Source organism: Mastigoproctus giganteus, chromosome 6, assembly GCF_048544385.1.
Source record: "Mastigoproctus giganteus isolate SK-2022 chromosome 6, ASM4854438v1, whole genome shotgun sequence".
In the NCBI taxonomy this organism is placed as follows: domain Eukaryota; kingdom Metazoa; phylum Arthropoda; class Arachnida; order Uropygi; family Thelyphonidae; genus Mastigoproctus; species Mastigoproctus giganteus.
Genome location: NC_143580.1, coordinates 177665955 through 177685889, shown reverse-complemented (window position 1 = coordinate 177685889; position 19935 = coordinate 177665955). Strand labels below are relative to the sequence as shown.

The window sequence follows — 19935 nt, the reverse complement described above, 5'->3', positions numbered from 1 at the left end:
GAGATTTCCCCTTCAAAAATAGATATTGGATTACAGCTCTGGCTTCAAATACGTCCATTGTGATACTTCGTCACCCGGTCAGCTCTGTCTGTAAGAGAAAAACAAATTAAGACACAGGGCTGAAATTTTAAACCTTTAGTACAGAGATATGTATGATGTTACACGCAAAATATCATGACTCTGCAATACGGGGAAGTAGATGAGGGCGATTCTTTATTGAACCACCCTCATTGGTTCATCAGACATCCATTTAGATCTGAGCCTTCAACCTTTACTTGGAATAAAAAGGATGTAGTAGTAGCTTCTATGATTAGTACCCTGAATGCTTCCCATGTAGAACTCATTGTTGGTCCCACTTAATAGATTCAGTGGGACTAACAATGAATCTATTCAGTGGGACCAATATCATCACTGAATAGATTCACTGTTGATTCTAGTTGATTCTACGCGATATCATTGTTGAAGGGCTTTTGCTTCTGTACAGTCACCTTTACAGAAGCAAAAACCCTTCCCTTTGCCCTTGACAGTAGATACATTTTAAAGTAAATACCACAACAATACACTTTTTTTTTTTTTTTTTTTTTTTTTTGGTAGTTGTTGGGGCATCGGCTTCTGTGGCCATAATGCATCTCCCAAGGTTTTTGCAGTACTTTGATCAAAGCCCGAGGCGGGATTCAAACCCGCGACCTTTGGGTTGCCAGGCAGGCACTTTACCCACCCGGCTAGCCCGGTCGGCCAACAATACACTGCCACCTAGTAGTTCTGTTATTTGCATATTCTTAATGGATGAAGAGTTACTGCCAATAATAATATCAAGAGTATTGCTTTCTCTTTTTACTTCTCTAACATGCTCGTATAGAAAACAGTCATCCAATAAATCGACAACGGTCTTACAACTGTGTTGGCGAGCAACCTACATTCATTCAATATATGGAGATTTAAAATACCCCATTATAAAAGTATCTGATTTTCTGGTCTTCTCTGTCTGTATTGCTGTTTGTACTTATAACAGTCATTAAATTTATAACAAACTCCTACTCTCATTTTTGTTTTCCCAGTGCTTATTTCACACCAAACTGATTCAATATTGCAAAAGTTATCCATGTGAAAGAATGCACTGTTTTAGATTTTATGTGATTCTTTAACTAAGAGCATAATCTCTTCACCTCCCCCAACCTGTACTTATATGTACCATACTGCTCTTAGAATTACTGTATGTATAAGTATACTTTAGCATTAGTAGAGGCATACGATCCATGCAGCAAAGCAAGCTTATGCAGCATCAGCCAAATAAGAAAAAACCCTGCCATTTCATCCCTCCATTCGTTCCAAATGCCTGTCCAGCTCAGCCTTAAATTTATTTAGGCTATTAGCTTCCACGACAAAAGATGAAAGCCTGTTCCACCAATCAACTACCTGCTGGCTAAAGGCAAATTTCCGCACATATATTCTACAACTATCTTTCCTCAATTTGAAACTGTGCCCCCTCAGGTTCTTAGTCTGAGCAAGACAAAGAATCCCATCAGCATTCAGCTTGCTCAACCCATTCAAGGCCTTATACACCTCATTCGGATCACCGCGCAAGTGCCTACCCTCCAGACGCTGCAATTTGCAGACTTAAGCCTTTCTTGGTAAGAGCACCCCTTTGTTCCCCCTCACCAATCTTGTTGTCCTTCTTTGTACTCGTTCTAGCAACTCTACATCCTTCCTAAAATGAGGCCTCCAAAACTGTGCACAGTACTTCAGGTGAGGCCTGACAATTGCCTTGTATAACGGGATTATCACCTCCCTGACCCTGCAGCAAAATACCTATATATCACTGACAAGAATCCATGACCTGCCTTGGCAGCCTGTCTGCACTGCTCAGCGAACTTCATATATGGCTGCACAATTACCCCCAGGTCTTTTTCACTTTCCACTTTCCTGAGTGCTGTACCACCCAGTTGGTACGTTCCTCTTCGGTTATTGCTACCCATATGCAATACTTTGCACTTGTCAATGTTAAACTACAGTTGCCACTTCTCAGCCCATTTTCCCAACTTATCTAGATCCAGTTGGAGTAGCATACTGACTTTACTGTCATTAACAACCCTGCCAATTGTATCATCTGCAAACTTGGACATTAAACCTGATACACCTTCATCAATATCACTGATAAATATACAAAACAACAATGGGCCTAACACCCGAACCCTGGAGAACTCCACATAACATTTGTCGTCTCCCACTCAACCATCCCTTTATCCATTGTAGCAACTTACCTTTAATGCCATATCTCTCCAATTTATACAGCACTCTTCCATGTGCAACAGTATCGAAAGCTTTCCTGATATCCAAGTATATGATATCAAAATTATTTTTGGCATTCAGTCCCATTGTGACCACATCATAATATCCAATCAAATTGGTCAGACAAGACCTCGCTTTAACAAGCCCATGCTGTGTCTTCACTATTACTGCAGTCTTGTCTAGATGATCATGCAATGCTTCTTTAACCAGTGATTCCATTATTTTCCCCAGAACACAAGTTAAAATAACAGGTCTATAGTTAGTTGTGTCACCTTTTGAACCCCCTTTGTGAATTGGTGATACATTTACACATCTCCTGTCCATTGGGCCCCCCCCCCCCTGAGTTCAAGTAAGCTCTCATAATTAGTGCTAAGGGTTTGCTTACTTCCTTTGCTGCCTCCTTTAATATAACTGGATAGATTCCATCCACCACAGGTGTCTTCCTTATGTTTAACTTCAACAATTTCTCCTCCACTTTGCTCTCAATTATTACAAAATCACTTAGCTCCCTGTTAGTGTTTGATAAACTTTTGGCGCTCCCCTCATTGAATAACTCCTCATGTGTAAATGTAGACGCAAAATACTCATTCAGTTTATCAGCTACCTGGGCATGATCATCAATAGTCAACTCATCTATGCTAAGTGATCCAATCTGATTCATCCCATTTTAGATTTTATGTAAACTCTAGAAGAGTTTACATAAGTAAAGAACTCTTTGCTGTTTTTCTTTGCATCCTTTGACAAAGATTTCTCGTAATCTGTCTTCGCCTGCCTACCCTCCTTTGTGACTTGATTACAGATTAGTTTATACCTGCCATAGGCTTCTGTGTCACCTGATACTTTATATGCATCCCATTAATTCATCTGACATCCATTTAAGCCTAAACCTTAAACAATAAGGTTTAGACCTAAATGGATGTTGGACTAAAAGTTTCAAGTAATAACTTGAACTAAAAGTTGCAAGTTATTTCTTGCAACTTTTAGGCTTACAATTTAACTCAAACACAGACCATGAATTTTCTTATTTCACATGGATATCTTCAAATTGCTTTCCAACCGAAGAGATAAAAGAGATGAGAATTCTCTCGCTCTTTCAGTGGGAATCAAGCTGTTACATGCAGACAAACAAATGTACGATCTAGGAGAGAGAAAAACGGGTGCTTTTCATATTTGTGAACCTTCCTAATAACAGCTGCAATAAAATTTTGACAAAAAGTTACAAGCATACAAAATTTGTAATCATGGATTTGAATTGAACAGGCCTGTTGGTTTCTAAAAGTGTGATAATGAAGTTTACTTTATGCCTAAGAATCTTCCAAAAGCAGTGCAAGCCTAAATTATCTTTCAAGAAAACTGCTTGTAACACTTTATGTGACAACTTCTGTATGTTGAAAATATACGTACATTATACATTAATTAAAAAGGTAAAAAATGGGGGGAATGACTCAAAACAATTCTATGTCTGCACTCATTACAGTCTCTCTCTCTCAACCCCCCCCCCCCCTATATCTATTATCCTATCTCTTCCCAGAATACAAAATCTCACCTTTACCAATATCATCCAATATTGGCGCTTTGAACTCTGCCGGATTAGGTTCTGTTCCATATTTGAGTTTATGAAATTTTGCCCTAAGTTAAACAAACAGAACATTAGAAAAACTGTAAAATTATAACATTATAATAAATAAAAAAGATTTTTTTTTTAATATTTTCATAATTGCGACAAGTAAGCATCCAAGTGTCATAAGAGGGATAAAAATCTACCAGTTGAATATAAGAGTAACACAAATACATGAATGACTTCTCAAATTTTCAGCCGAAATTTTTTGTCTCATTTCTTCTTTCTGAAGAAATGAGACAAAAAATTCTCTAGTAAAAAAATGCAATGCAATGAAAAATTAGTGCAGAAATTGAAGTGACAATGTCCAAGCTAAGGAAATAGCAAAAAGAATTAACTTATTAGACGCAGCACATATAATGGCCAATGCTTGGAATTGAAAATCTGAACACACGATCAAAACTGTTTTTGTAAAGCCGGATTTATTCAGCCAGGTGCTGTGATAAATACTAAAGAAAGTAGTGCAGCCCCAACAGCGATTATTAGCAATTCATTTAATATTTTAATATTACATTTAATATATATTGAACATTCCAAAAAAGTTTGGCAAGTGCATAAAAATTGATGAAAATCTTTCGACAACAAATGATCTGTCAATAAATAAAGGATATAGTCAATAGAATTATACCAGATAAACCTGACACTAACAAAAATTTCAATAAAAGGTATTGAAGTCCAGAGAGAATGACCTGAGAAATTAGTAGATGACCTGAAGTGTTATGGAGCATAAAAATTTAAGGGAGGACAATGTGAAGAATACAAATTACTATACAGGTTACAAGAACTTACTGAAAATTTAACTGCTAAAGATTTAAAACAACAAACATTGAAGATAATTTTTAAATAGTCAATACGTTTCCATAATGGGTTTTTGTATTCACTTTTTTTTTTATTTCAACAAAGAAATCAGTTGATGTGTTTATGTTGTAGTTATGTATATAGTGTTCTACTGATAATTAATTTTTCATATTTTATTAAGAAAAAATTCCTCTGTTTAATGTTATCAGTCACTTAAATGTTATTAATTTTTGAAAAGCAAATGTGATCACAATAAGGAGCAACACCCACTGTATTGGATTAACACAGTGGTTTTCAACCGGGGTGCCGCAACAACATTCCAGGGGTGCCACGTAATTTGAGTTTAATTTACTTAAACTTATTATTTTTTAATTTATGTTTATTTCATTATAAAAAGATGTACAGTATCTTTTTAATTCCGTGGTGATCTACGATTGCTGTTTACTTAGTACCTCTATATAAAGAATAAAATTATATACTGTATATATATATATATATAATTTGTATTATGAAATGTAATTTTTATAATTATATTATTGTAATAAATATTTTTTAATATTATATATATGTATATATATTGAAAAAATTAAGTAGGAGTGAAGCAAAATAAAATAAATTACTTAGGGGTGCCGTTATTAAAAATAGGTTGAAAACCACTGGATTAACATATTCTAATCAAGCCTGAATAATATCAGATTTGAATGGTGCAGCACAGGCCCATGCAGAAGTTCAGTGTATGCGACTGGTTTTGTCCTAATTGGAACATTAACACATTGAATTCTTTTGCATCAATCTTCAAAAAAGAATTTTATAGCTTCTACTTATTCATACACTGGTATGCAAAACTTAAGGATCAACACTATTTTAAAGATTACAAACACAAAATCAAACGAAACAGCCTGTGGCGATTTGCATTCAGTAGAAAGCTGGTGCACATGCAAAAATTGAATGGTGATGAGAGAGATCACATAAACAGATAAAAGCAGCAGTTCAGCAGTTATGTGCAAATTACCGAATGGTGAGCACGAAAGTGAGAGGAGTGTGGCTGCAGAATTCAGTATCGCACATAGCATCGTCTCACATGCGTAATCAGCCTTCAGAACGACAGGTACAGCTGTTCGAAGAACCAGTGGTGGTCGTCCATGAAAAACAAAGCCCAATGATGCCAAGAAGGACCGACACCAGACAGCGGGATCCATTGCAATCCAGCTGCACAAGACGCAGGGTATCACCATTTACTGTGGCCAGGCAACTCCACAAAGGTGGACTGTTTGCCCAACGTCCAGTACGCTGTGTCCCTTTAACACCTGCCCATCGGAGACACCGTTTACAGTGGTGCATCGAACACAGGGACTGGACAGCAGCATAATAGGGTAAGGTACTTTTTACTGATGAAAGTAAATTCAGTCTCAGCAGCAATTCTGGACGTCAGCTAATCTGGTGAGAGGTTGGCACACGGTATCACCCCACAAACATCACTAAAAGGGATCGATATGGCGGTCCAGAATGGACGTACACAAATCCAGATACTGGAAGGTGGTAACCGGTGCACGCTACTTTACTGAGTTAATCCTTCCCCATGTGTGTCTGTTCCTAGGTGCTACTAGCCCCGAGTTTGTGTTTATGGATGATAACGCCACACCCCACCACACTGCAACTGTTGATATGCTTTTGGAAAGTGAGGACATTGTTCGTATGGATTGGCCTGCCCGTTCTTCCAATCTAAATCCCATCGAACACATATGGGGTGCTCTGGGGTGACACCTAGCAGCACGTCCACACCCACCAGAAAATGTTCACCAGCAGAAGATGCCGCTAACAGAGGAATGGACGATGTTGCCGCAAGAACTTATCAACAACATTGTTCTGAGTATGGACAGGCGGAGCAAAGCCTGCATCAACATTAGGGTTGGTCATATCTCCTACTGAGGATCACCTCTTCCATTTGTTCCATCTTTGGCAGCGATGTATCTGTATCATGGCAGCCAGTGCTATGCTGCCATTTTTGAATAAAGTCCCTCTGTACCGTTTTGTTTCCGATGTTGTGTCAGTGTTGTTTCCTTAATCATTTCTGTACCTCACGAGGTTCCTTTGGTATGGTTTTCCCATATCCAGGCCACTCCTATGAGAAGCTACAGGTGAAAACCTCACTGGTCCTTGCCTTAAGTTTTGCACACCAGTGTATAAATTGTATTTAAACCAGTGATTACAAAGGTCATAACAGAGGTCCAATATCAGTATTAGCACCATGATGCAAGGAAGAAACGCTTCCTTGCATCATGGTGCTAATACTGATATTGGACACACCTCACCGTATTTTGGTCCGGTGGAGTGCATCCCCACCCCAACTGGGTTCAGAAAGTTAATTCTATAATTTTTACTCTATCTAGAGAGCTGAAACTCGCTAAAACTGAAGCCAGAACTGTTTTCTTGAATTTTCCCACTTAAATTTTCAGAAATTTCTATTCAATTTCATGCAAACGACAGAAATGTGACATCAAGTATGCATATTTTTAGGCCTTTTTCATTTATTTTTCTACCCCTGCCCTAACCAGCCTAGAGCTTATGAAACCCGACACTTGATTCGTTTGTTGATCTAGAGAGCGCGAATTTCTGTTTACAGAGAGGAGCAGTTTTGATAAACAACTTCACCCTTCATGAGCGAAGCGTGAGAATCATATTACGTCAGTGAGTCCTCCGTACAGCTATATCGAGAAGGCAAAAAAAAAAAAAAAAAAAACGCAAGCTACTGTTAGTTGACATAAGAAGCAATAAAGCGAAACACTAGCAACAACTGTTTCTGAAAGACAAAAAGAATGTATTTCCTTTCTTCAATATGAATTGCACCTACTAACAGAAAATCAAGGAAATTCATCTATTGGAAGCCACACTGGAAATGGAAAAAACTGGTGTAAAACTGATAACACTGCAATGTGCATTTGATTAAAAAAAAAAAAAAAAATTTGCTCTATTGTAATTGTTTTTAAGGAACAATATCGAAACAGCAGTTTTCTGCATTTGATCTTAACGAAACTTCAAGAAAATATTTCTATTTATACCTGAGTTATAAACTTCAAAAACTGGTGCATCAAGGAAGGGGGAAAAAATTCTGCTATGAATAACGGATTGTTTCTTGAAATGTGTATTCTTCACAAAACTGCAATATTTCTAACAATACAAAGCTAACAGATTATGACTAACGGCTGCTCAAAAAGTATTCTTAGAAAATATTTGCTTGTTACGCTTTGATGTCATCACAAAGGGAGAAATTCAGTTTTAGTACAGAAGCTGAATAAATCCACAGTCATGTGCTGTTCTGAGCCGTAATAAAAAGATATACCATGCTGAAAAATAGATTTACTCCCTATTACTTCTCTTGTTTTACTGTGGTTTTTGGCAGATGTACAATTTCACTCAATCAATTCAGTGACACCAATTATCAACTCTTTTACTGTCCTTCTAATGTACATTGTGTTCAGATAATCCACTTTGGGAAAATTCGAAAGTGCTACTTCAATTAGGAGCGAAAAACGTTTCTCCCCAACATAACGAATTACTTTATGTACAATAAAGGATGACTACTGATAATTTTACTGACTGGAAGGAAGTGCCCACAATAAAACATCTATACAGGGCAAAAACATGCGGTCACTCAAAGGAAAGTAACCGTAGTAATTTGTATTCAAGGACAAGCTATACAGCAATGTTTGAAATGTATAATGCAGTTCACTACCTAATATTTCCGGAGGGATTATTGTGGATTTTTTTCTCAAATTAGAACTTCAGCATCTGTGATGAACCGCCGTGCACACTGGTATTGTTGGCTATAGCAATAACGTAAAGCAACAAAGAAAAACATTGTAACAGAGCTATAATGTGAAATATTGTTAGAAAGTAAAAATGCTAAATACTGTTCCCTAAAATAATTACAGTACAGCAAAGTTTTTTTTTTTTTTTTTTTCCGTTTCCACTGTGGCTTCCAATAGATGAATTTCCTTGACAGAATATGTATTGTAATTTCTTGAATGTGTATTGTAATACATACTGAAGAAAGGAAATACGAATAGTAAAATACACATTGGAAATAAAAAATTATTCCTGTATTCAAAGAATTTACCTCATCGGCTGTGAGGTTTGGTCAAAATACATGTTCGAGAAATTTTACTGGTCCTTGTAATGGCCTATGAAGAGTGGTGCAATCGTGACATCATTTAGAAAGGAAGCAGTGAAGCGTAGCAGGAGGAAACTAGACGGCATAATGGAACCTGAAAATGTAGAAACTCAGAGTGAAGAAACTTTGAGTGAAAAGACCCTTGTTATGAAATCACCAGAACATAATGACGCCGAATATAAAATTGATAAAAGAGATTATTGTAATGAACACCATGGTAACGAAGATCACAAAATAACACCAAATACTAGCGAAGAAAAATATGAAGATGATGATGAAATTGCAGAAATTGATAGAATTTACACAGGAGCACAGAACTCAAATTTATCAATTCCAAATTTGTGATTTTGATTTTTCAGAGGAAGAAGACAATTAATTCTTGCATTTCCTGGAGAATATATTCCAACAGTGTTTGACAAATACCCTGCCAATGTTATTGAATTGAAATAAAATGTAAAATAAAAAAAATAAATCAAAATAAAATACAAATGAAAAAATATTAGAAATTCAGCATCTGTGATGAAAGTTACAGCTTTGGACCTTTGACAATCTCCTGGCGTTCTCCCCACCAAAAGGGTATTTTTATTTCTCTGTCTCTCTCCCTAGGGTCGGACTATAAAGGGTGGACTCCCTCCCCTAAAGAGTTTTTTTACCCTAAGTGAACGAAGGGAACTGGAAATTTCAGGAAAATGAATCCTGTTTTCCTTCATTCGGTAAACAGCTATTATATCAGCACAAGAGAAGTGAAATTACATTGGCAGCTCAGAATGGAATTCAAGCATCCAAACACATGACACTTTATGGTGAATTTTTTCGGGCATGTGTGTGATAATGAAAATTAAATTTTTCCCTCGAAATTTTTTGATGGTATCAAATGCATATCAAGGAAATATTGAAGTATTCAGTAACAATTACAATTTCCCAATCCATCACTATGAGTAACGGATTGTTTTCACAATCCGTTACTAGTAGCACATTTATTTTCCGTTCGTACACCAGGTGAGATGCATGCAAAGTTCCTTCAACATCAGTTTTTGAAGTTTATAACGCAGCTATGAATAGAAATATTTTCTTGAAATTTTGTAAGATCAAAGATTTTTTTTTTTTCTCTCTCTCTCTTCCGTTTCCACTGTGGTTTCCAATAGATGAATTTCCTCAATTTTTTGTTAGTAGCTACAATACATATTGAAGAAAGGAAATACAATATTTTTGTTTTTCAAAAACAATTCGTTGCAATTCTTTCGTACAACAATTACGAAAAGTAGTAAAGCAAAATGTTGTGAGAGAGCCATGCAAAATATTGTTCGCAAGTAATGATGCTCAACTGTTTGTTTTCCAAGAAAGTTGCTTACATTTTTATTATCTCCTTGGATCACCTTGGTAACGCTAATGACGCAAGCCTGACCAGTCAATTATATCTCCGTGTGTGTTGATTAGTTTTAGCCAGCGGCACCGAGATAAAGCACTAATTTTAAACGAATACTCTAACTCGTAGCATGTGCAAAGCTTCAATCGGTGTTTTGCCGATGTCATAATTTCATAAATTGATATGAGATCGTACATTTTTGCTGTTTTCGAGTGAATTAATAGTTTTTGCTGCAATTTAAAGGTAGGAAATCAAAGAATATACTTCTGTTTAAGTGTATTGAGAGTTTCAATTTTGTAAATTGAGTATAAATTATTAGTTTTTTTTTCAGGGGAAACAACTTTCAAGTGGTGGGTTAAAAGTAGGCTTAAAAAGGTCCGGATCAAATCGGGGTTTTGTTTAAACTACCCACCTCAAAACATATAGAAGTTATTCCAACAATTAAGAGAATCACATCAAGTCTTTGTAGACATATACACTTTTCTTTGTTCTATCCAAAAAATTACAATAATTCCTTTAAAGTTTTGGTAGTTCCCAAATTTACAGTTTCCTATTTACTACTATTTACCCATTTAATTATGGACAACTTTCCAAAATACCGCAAAATTCTGATATAACAAATATCATTTTAATAAAAAATATCACTCTGAAAAAAGTATTTCCAGGTGCCAGATGACCCCTTATTACACTGGTCAACACGTAAAATGTTACGAAAACGAAAATACCAAATCATGCTGATGAAGACAAAAACTGCATTAAAATTTGTAGATTGGCTTTTGTTTTCAAATTACAGTTGGTGTCTCATAATAGCAAGTTACTCTACATTATCAACTAAGGCCATATTGCTCCATGAATATGTGGTGTTCACTTCTTGACCTTTCCGCATCCTCCGTATTTGGTTGTGATGGGATTGAACTCTGGTCTAATCAAGAAGCGTGTGCTACGCACTGCTGCTCCTTCCCACCTGGCTACGGAGGCGCTATCAACTATGGCCCATGGCAAAACACACGGCAGCACTGCAGTTTCAGTACCACCATACTCTTATCACATGATCGGCAAATGTCGCCTCACTCTGCATCACATGATAAGTTGTCACCTCAAATGAGCCTTCAATTCCATTGCAGTAATCCTCGAATACGGCTAGGTACTGGGCGATTTGTTCTCGGTCAGCGGTTGTTCTCCATGAGATTCCTACTTTTTGTGCAGTATGTGATGTGTAAGATTAACATGCTCCGTATTTGTGTGAATAATCCGGATGACTTCTGTTACATATGTAGAGAAGTCACATTAGCTTCAAGAAAATGTCCCTTAACTCGAGCCATAAAAAAGGTCTACTTCTTGTGCTTTGGGTGTAAAGGAGGTGACCATGAGAAGAACTGCAAATGTATGCTGCACTACCTGTTCATCAAAACTCAATGCATTCATGAATCGAAAAGGATGTTTTATGCCTTTTACAGTGCCCATGATATGGAGGGAGCAACAAATCACATCACAAACTGTTACTTCTGTATGGTGCTTCCTATTAGAAAAGGGATGACAATGAAGAAAAAGTAGATAATGACATACCCAAATATACCATCTACAATTTATCCCATGCCTCACGGTGAAGTGCTACCTATTCCTGAGCCAACTGACCGTTTTTCTGTACACTGGTGTTTTATTTACAAATTTCTTCTTTCATCAGGAGAAAGAAGATGAAAACATCGATGAACATCAACTTGATATACACAAAGAAATACAGCAGCTGTCTACATCAAGGGATCCACCATTTTGTCCAAACCTTTACCCTTCTGAACCAAATAAGATCACAGAAATTGAGCTTAGTGACCTCATCAGGGATCTCGAACTGCCAAAGAATAAGGTAGAGCTTTTGGCCTAGAGGCTATAACAGTGGAATCTTCTAGATCATTCTGTGAAAGTGGCAACATTTTGTAATAAAGATTATGATAAATTCTATCAAACAGAAGGTGAACTCACTGTTTGTAAGGATGTTTATGATCCAATGGCAGCAATCAACATGAGGCACATTCCCAAAGAATGGTGACTATAGACACTTCTAAGGTTAGCCTTGAGGTTGTGTTATTACACAATGGAAATATGCTACCTTCAATACCTCTTGCGCATGCCATCCACGAAAAAAACACGCACAAACATGTAGAACTTCTTAGATGTACACTATCAGAAGCATGAGTAGCAGATATGTGGGGATTTAACGTAATCGCTATTTTATTAGGACTACAAAAGGGTTACACTGAGTATTGTTGCTTTCTCTGTGAGTGGGATAGTCGACAATTAAATTATCGACTTAAACAGTTCACTGCGAACAAAGCATGGTGCAAAATAACCCCAGCGGCTCACATCTGGAGAGTATGGGCTTGGCACACCCAGGGTCCTGAGCTGGATATCATCATTCTTCTCTTTCTTGGTGATTCCCTTCTACTTTGACACTCACTCACTCACTCACTCACACTCTCTCTCTCTCTCTCTCTCTCTCTCTCAGGGTAACTCGGGAATTTTTTTTTTTTTTGGCTGGTGCAGCATAAGCCTCAGGCTTCCTTGCAACCATATAGCTAATAATAATAATAATAACTGTCTTAGTTTATACTATTACACACTATCAGGCATCTCTCATATTGTGGACTTTTACTTCATAACTGGGTTTTCACTATTGCAACAACAGGTTACCTCTGCTCAGAGGAGTAAGCCAACAAGCTTCAAAATGGTTCTGTCTGGGTAGTGGTATCCACTGAGAATAAGTAACATTAGTCTTCGCCACTGGTGAAGAGTTACTTATTCAAAGCGGGGCAATACCTCGGTAACTTGTTGTTAAGGCTGATTCACAATATGAGATACAATTAAAGCGATGCCAATTATTGAACAGTTCACTACGAACAAAATGTGGCATAAAAGCACTGACTGTTCGATAGATAATCAAAGAAAAAAAAATTACCAAATTTATTAATATCATACAGCTTCTGCTATCAGTGTTTTAAATATCTGAAATTGAAACACTTGGTTGTATCAGCAAGCAACTCATCTTTATAGTTCATGTAACTGTATTGTTGTTGTTATTTGGTTTTTTTAGGAGCATTAGCAACTAAGGCCATATTGCTCCGGGATATGCGGTGGTCATTCCCTGACCTTTCCGCATTCTCCATATTTGGTGGTGACGGGCTCGAACCCCGGTTAAAGTTTGCTTGCTTGCTATTTTTTTCATATGAATAACATAAAAATTACAGCAAACTATTCTCATTTGGTTATCACAGACCTATTTTTAATGAAATTTTAAAAAAATTTACAGAATTCCTTAAAAATTCTGAATTTAACAGATTTAGTATTTTATAGGAAAAGAAAATGAGAAAAAGTGAAAAATTAAAAAAAAACAGAGAAATAATGTGGTAACAACTCTAGTGGCAGACTCTGCATCGTAAATCTAGAGTTGGCAGCTATGTACATGTTGTGCTTTCTAACAAAACTCAGACTAATTCATGGGTAAGGGCACTTCATTAGGAAAGTGCTAGCAAATATTCCACAACAGCTCCAGCAAATTAATGAAAAGAAAGTCATTTTGCACAAATTCTGGTTTGGGGAATGCTGAAAAATGCCACAATTTAGAAGAATGCATTTGTGACTGCAGTTCTGGCCAGACAAAATAGTAAGGACTATATTTTGAAAGGCTTTCCTGGTTAGAATATAACTAAGGTAAAAACTTGATGTCACCCAGAAATATGGGACAATGATTATCACTGTGGCATGTATAGTGTATTTAGGAAGGAGAGGCAAAATTGGAGGAGATGGGCAAGTTTTTTGTTTGTTTGTTTTTTTTTTTTTTTATCAAAAGCAGCCTGAGAACAAAAGCTTTCTCATATATGACCATCACAAAATCTGTGTAGTGTGAAGTAGTTGGGAGAAAAGGTAAACTGACAGTGAGGATAAGGCTGCAGACCAGAACACTGGGAAGCATTATAACACCTTCTACATGCTAATGGAATAGGCAAGAAAACGTGAAAGCCTTATTATGGGTGATTTTAATTTGCTCCTGATTGATTAGAGAAAGTGCAGCGAACTTTTTTTTAAATTAAAAAAATTTTTAAATCAATTGGATTAGAAAAAACACTAGGAGCAAGACTATTGTATACCTGATCATCACCGACAAACAAATCAGCATTGCATGTTACATAGTACACTTATCAGGGAGTGATAAGTGAATGTGAAAGCCAATTTGGGGGGGGGGGGAGATCACTTTGGACTGGAAAAGTGCTAATGCACTTTTCCAGTACAAAGGTAAAAGGAAACCTATAAACCAGCTAGTCTCACTTCACTGGTAGGGAAAACTGTGAAGGTGGTGGTCAAGAGTACAATATGGGGGCACATTATGAGAGAAATGGTATTCTTAATGAAACATGACACTGACCTGATCAGCTACTTTGACAATCGTTGTTTGTTTGTTGTTTAGGAGCATTAGCAACTAAGGCCATATTGCTCTGGAATATGCGGTGGTCATTCCCTGACCTTCCCGCATCCTCCGTATTTGGTGGTGACGGGCTCGAACCCCGGTCTAATCAAGAAGCGTGAGCTACGCATTGTTGCTCCTTCCCACATGGCTATGGAGGCGCCTCCTGAGTGTTGTACCACCCAGTTGGTACATTCCTCTTCGGTTATTGCTACCCATATGCAGTACTTTGCTTTTGTCAATGTTAAACTCCAGCTGCCACTTCTCAGCCCATTTTCCCAACTTATCTAGATCCAGTTGGAGTAGCATACTGTCATTACTGTTGTTAACAACCCTGCCAACCTTTGTATCATCTGCAAACTTGGACATTAAACCTGATATATCTTCATCAATATCATTGAAATATAGGCAAAACAACAATGGGCCCAACACCGAACCCTGGGGAACTCCACGGTTCGGTGTTGGGCCCACGAAGAGCAGTGTCCATTGATTACCACTCTCTGTTGTCTCCCTCTCAACCATCCCTTTATCCATTGTAGCAGCTTACCCTTGATACCATTATTTGTACAGCAGTCTTCCATATGCAACAGTATCAAAAGCTTTCCTGAAATCCAAGTATATGATATCAAAATTATTTTTGGCATTCAGTTCCTTTGTGACCACATCATAGTAACCAATAAAATTGGTCAGACAAGACCTCCCTTTCACAAACCCATGCTGTGTCTTGACTATTACTGCAATCTTGTCTAGATGATCATGCAATGCTCCTTTAACCAGTGATTCAATTATTTTCCACGGAACACAAGTTAAACTAACAGGTCTGTAGTTACTTGTGTCATCTTTTGAACCTCCTTTGTGAATTGGTGATACATTTCACACCTCCAGTCCATGGGGATCTCCCCTGAGTCCAAGGAAGCTCTCATAATTATGACAAAGGTTTGCTTACTTCCTTTGCTGCCTCCTTTAATATAACTGGATAGATCCCGTCAACCCCAGGTGTCTTCCTTATGTTTAACTTCAACAATTTCTCCTCCACTTTGCTCTCATTTATTACAAAATCACTTAGCCCTGTTAGCATTTGATAAATTTCTGGCACTGCCCTCGGTGAATAACTCCTCATGTGTGTGATATACTTATTTATGTATAAGAATATCACATGACAGTAGTGGGCAGATTTGCTAATGCTGCGCTTGTGCTGCCATCCTTAGTTCATTGTTCGTCTAATATAATCTGTTTAAGATTACTTTTTTGTCAGTGGTGTGGCTTTGCATTGGAGTGTTTGTATCTGTCCTATTTTTAATTTTCGCTGCACACTCCAATGCAAAGCCACACCACTGACAAAAAGTATTCTTAAACAGATTATATAGATGGCAGCATCCTTTGCCAAAGATTTCTCATAATCTGCCTTCACCTGCCTAACCTTCTTTGTGACTTGATTACAGACTAGTTTATACCTGCCATAGGCTTCTGTGTTGCCTGATACTTTATATGCATCCCATACATTCTTCTTCTCCGCCACTAGCCTCATTAATTCATCTGACATCCATTTAGGCCTAATCCTTAAACAGTATTTCTTAGTTGGAATGAAAAGCCTAGTAGCCTCCAAAATTAAGTCCCTGACGACTTTTAGAATTCACTGTTGGTCACTCCATTAGTTGATCCCACTGTACAGAATTTAAAAAATGTATGAGACCTCTGTCGTCACCTTTACGAAAGCAAAAGCCCTTCCCTTTAGCCTTGATGGTAGTTACATCTTTAAATAATTCCCACATCAATACATTGTGATCACTGTCGCCCTGACAACTTTTAGAATTCACTGTTGGTCACTCCATTAGTTGATCCCACTGTACAGAATTTAAAAAATGTCTGAGACCTCTGTCGTCACCTTTACGAAAGCAAAAGCCCTTCCCTTTAGCCTTGATGGTAGTTACATCTTTAAATAATTCCCACATCAATACATTGTGATCACTGTCGCCCAGTGGTTCCTTTATCTCCAGATTCTTAATGCATGAAGAATCACTACTGATAATCAGATCAAGAGTATTACTTCCTCTCGAACATGTTGCTTTAAAAGAAAACAGTCATCCAATAAATCCACAAAAGTCTTGCTAGTGTGCGAGTGACCAACTACAAGTTCCAATCAATATCTGGAAAGTTAAAATCTTACATTACAAGACAATTCTGATTTACTGGCCCCCTCTATTTCACTGCACAACCGCTCATTATACTCATCAGATTCATTAGGCCTATAACACACACCTACTCTCATTTTTCCTTTCCCAGCGCTTATGTCACACCAAACAGACTCAACATTGCATTGTCCACCAACATCAATTGGATGCACTTCCTTAGATTTTTTTTTTTTTTTATGGAAACCCCGAACACGAAAGGTATCGAAACCTATAGTACTTAGTACCATGCATGGGTTGAAGGAGAAGTGTGGGGGGAGGGGGATGCCGGAAACTTTGCTCTAGAGACTAAACATGGGTTTCACCACTTCAAGCCTCCAATAAGCAAAGTGGTGGTATTTCACCGGTTGATGCATAACAGCATAACCTCCCTTCCTATCCTGTCTATCCTTCCTATACACATCGTTCTCCCCAAATTCCTACTCTGCACTGCCTATGTCTGTGTGACACCATGTCTCTGTTATCCCAACAATATCTGCCTTTGATGTCTTGACTAGCACTTCAAGCTCATCAAATTTATTAACTATACTCCTAGCATTGGTGTACATGCACCTGTTCCTGCTCCTAGCCACCCTAACACAGCCCATGTATTTACTTGTTCCACTATGATTCCCAGCAGTCCTGGAAATCTCCATTACCTTGCTTTGTAGTCTGCTGCCCATTCTAATAGAAGCAGTGCAAGAATCACTTGCCTCTGCCTGTGGTCACTGTTAACCTTTTAGACTGTGTATCCCCCCATGCTAGCAGTTTTCCGACCCACCTAACACTGCCAAATTGATCCACCGATTAATCACATAGACTATCTACATACTGCACAGTGCAGCTGAAGAACTAGATATTATATCTATTGCCATGCACTTATTGGAGAAGTGAATGAGCAACATGATGGCTGTCCAAAAAAGAAATGTTCTTGGATACCTAAGAAAGTTGCTTTTTTATGAGCTCATATTTGTGTTATTAGTTTACTAAATATAGAAATCATGAATTATCACTATTTGCTTATTATTAATCGGACCAGAAATGTGAAGCATACGTTATATTTCAAATGTTAATAAAATCCAGCAAGAAATAAGTAAAACTGTCCCGTGCTACAGAGCAGTTCACTCAACACTGGTTTGCTATAGCACTCTGTATATTTTGATACTACCCTCAAGTTGTTCTCTGGTTTCCTGGAATAGTGCTATTCACTTCAAATACTTTGGAAGGAGTTACTCATTTAGCAGCTGTGAGGGAAGGGGGTGCTGAGAGGGCCCCATCATACAAAAAAAATAAAAATAATAAATAAAAACTTGAATATTCTTCAATCTGATTTTTCAATCAATTAATTCACAGTGCATGCCTTCAAAACTGCATTCTTTGATTCTGCTAATAAAAATTGGCTTCAAACCGATACTGTAATCAACAAGAAAATAACTGAATTGCCAGCCAAATTGGAAGCAAGGAGACACTTTGAAAGCTATCCGCAGAGTTATTTTTCATGCTCATGTGTCACTTACATTTGTGTTAGTTTTCTGTAGCTGTTTGTATGCACAAATTTCCTGTGTTCGCAGCTATAAAATGCTATGGTCATGTGCACCATTTCTTGCATATTACAAAAATATAATTTTATCATCCTCCCATCTCATGACCTTATGAGAAAGGAAGCACCCACTCTGGGGTTCACATTAATTGAAGTTTATTGGAGTGCTGGTCATAAAAATTTCTCTTCAGGAACTGTTGTTTCTTGATGGTTTATAAAGAGAAAGGTTTCCTGTTAACGGAGTCTACTACTATCAGGAAATTTCTTTTAGCTGCACACTACTGAACAGAACTACTCAGCAATTTTGTTTTCAGTTTAGTTTTGATTACCAGTCAAGTTCTGGTTTACAATATTGTTTGTGTGTGCTGTGATTGAGTGATTTTTAGTTCATAATCAATTTAGTTCAAATAAAGATAATAATCAATTAAATTTTGAATGCCAGTTAAACAGAAATTTATTTATTTATTATATTTATGATATATTTATTTTTTATTATAAAAGATTCAGTTTTCAATTATTTCAAACATTATTCAAATTTATGTATAAGTATATCACATGACAGTAGTGGGCAGATTTGCTAATGCTACGCACGTGCTGCCATCCATAGTTCATTGTTCGTCTAATATAATCCGTTTAAGATTACTTTTTTGTCAGTGGTTGTGGCTTTGCATTGGAGTGTTTGTATCTGTCCTATTTAATTTTCGCTGCACACTCCAATGCAAAGCCACACCACTGACAAAAAGTAATATTAAATAGATTATATAGACGAACAATAAACTATGGATGGCAGCACGAGCGCAGCATTGGCAAATCCGCCCACTACTGTCGTGTGATATACTAATACATAAATTTGAATAATGTTTGAAATAATTGAAAATTGAATCTTTCATAATAAAAAATAAATATATCATAAATAAATAAATTTCTATTTAACTGGCATTCAAAATTTAATTGATTATTATCTTTGCATTTAAATTTTCAAAATTATCTTGGAGAGTTTCTGCTGCAATATTTTTATTTTGTTACCCTTCTCTTCCCTCCCTGTTGGTTTGATAGTTATGTTTAATTTTGACTATTTTTCCTCGTGTCTTGCCATGCTACTGACATTATTTATTATTATTTAATTATCATTCTAATTTACTTTTATATTTCAAGCATCATGTAGAGTAATATGCTTTTTCCTGCCTCTGATGCTTGCTTTATCTTTTTATTTTTTATTATGAAAGATTCAGTTTAACTATTTCAAACATTATTCAAATTTATGCATATATATATAAATATATATCTATACACACCAATAAGCCAAAACATTATGACCACCTACCTAATATGATGTTGGTCCTCTACGTGCAGCCAAAACAGCTCATACCCGGAGAGGCATGGATGCTAAAAGATTTCTAAATGTCTTATGGTATCTGGTACCAACATGTAACCAGCAGATCCTTTAACTACTGTAAGGTCCATGCTTAAGACGCCGCAGATTGGAGTGTCTGTGGTTTGTGTTGGAACAGCAACTCTATGGGAGTGATGTC

The 19935-nt window shown here is 37.0% G+C and overlaps 1 protein-coding gene across 5 annotated transcripts in view; it reads right to left on the bottom strand.

The window, feature by feature from the left end:
• The window catches only part of LOC150084775 (striatin-3-like), a 751872-nt gene that overhangs the window by 644893 nt on the left and 87044 nt on the right, over nt 1-19935 (bottom strand). For 4 of the 5 annotated variants that reach the window (XM_090376594.1, XM_090376597.1, XM_090376596.1 and 1 more), the window contains exon 3: nt 3836-3918. In XM_090376594.1, coding sequence (XP_090232720.1) covers nt 3836-3918 — 83 coding nt within the window. The remainder of the gene's footprint in view (nt 1-3835; nt 3919-19935) is intronic. The other variant, XM_090376595.1, reaches the window with a different exon arrangement.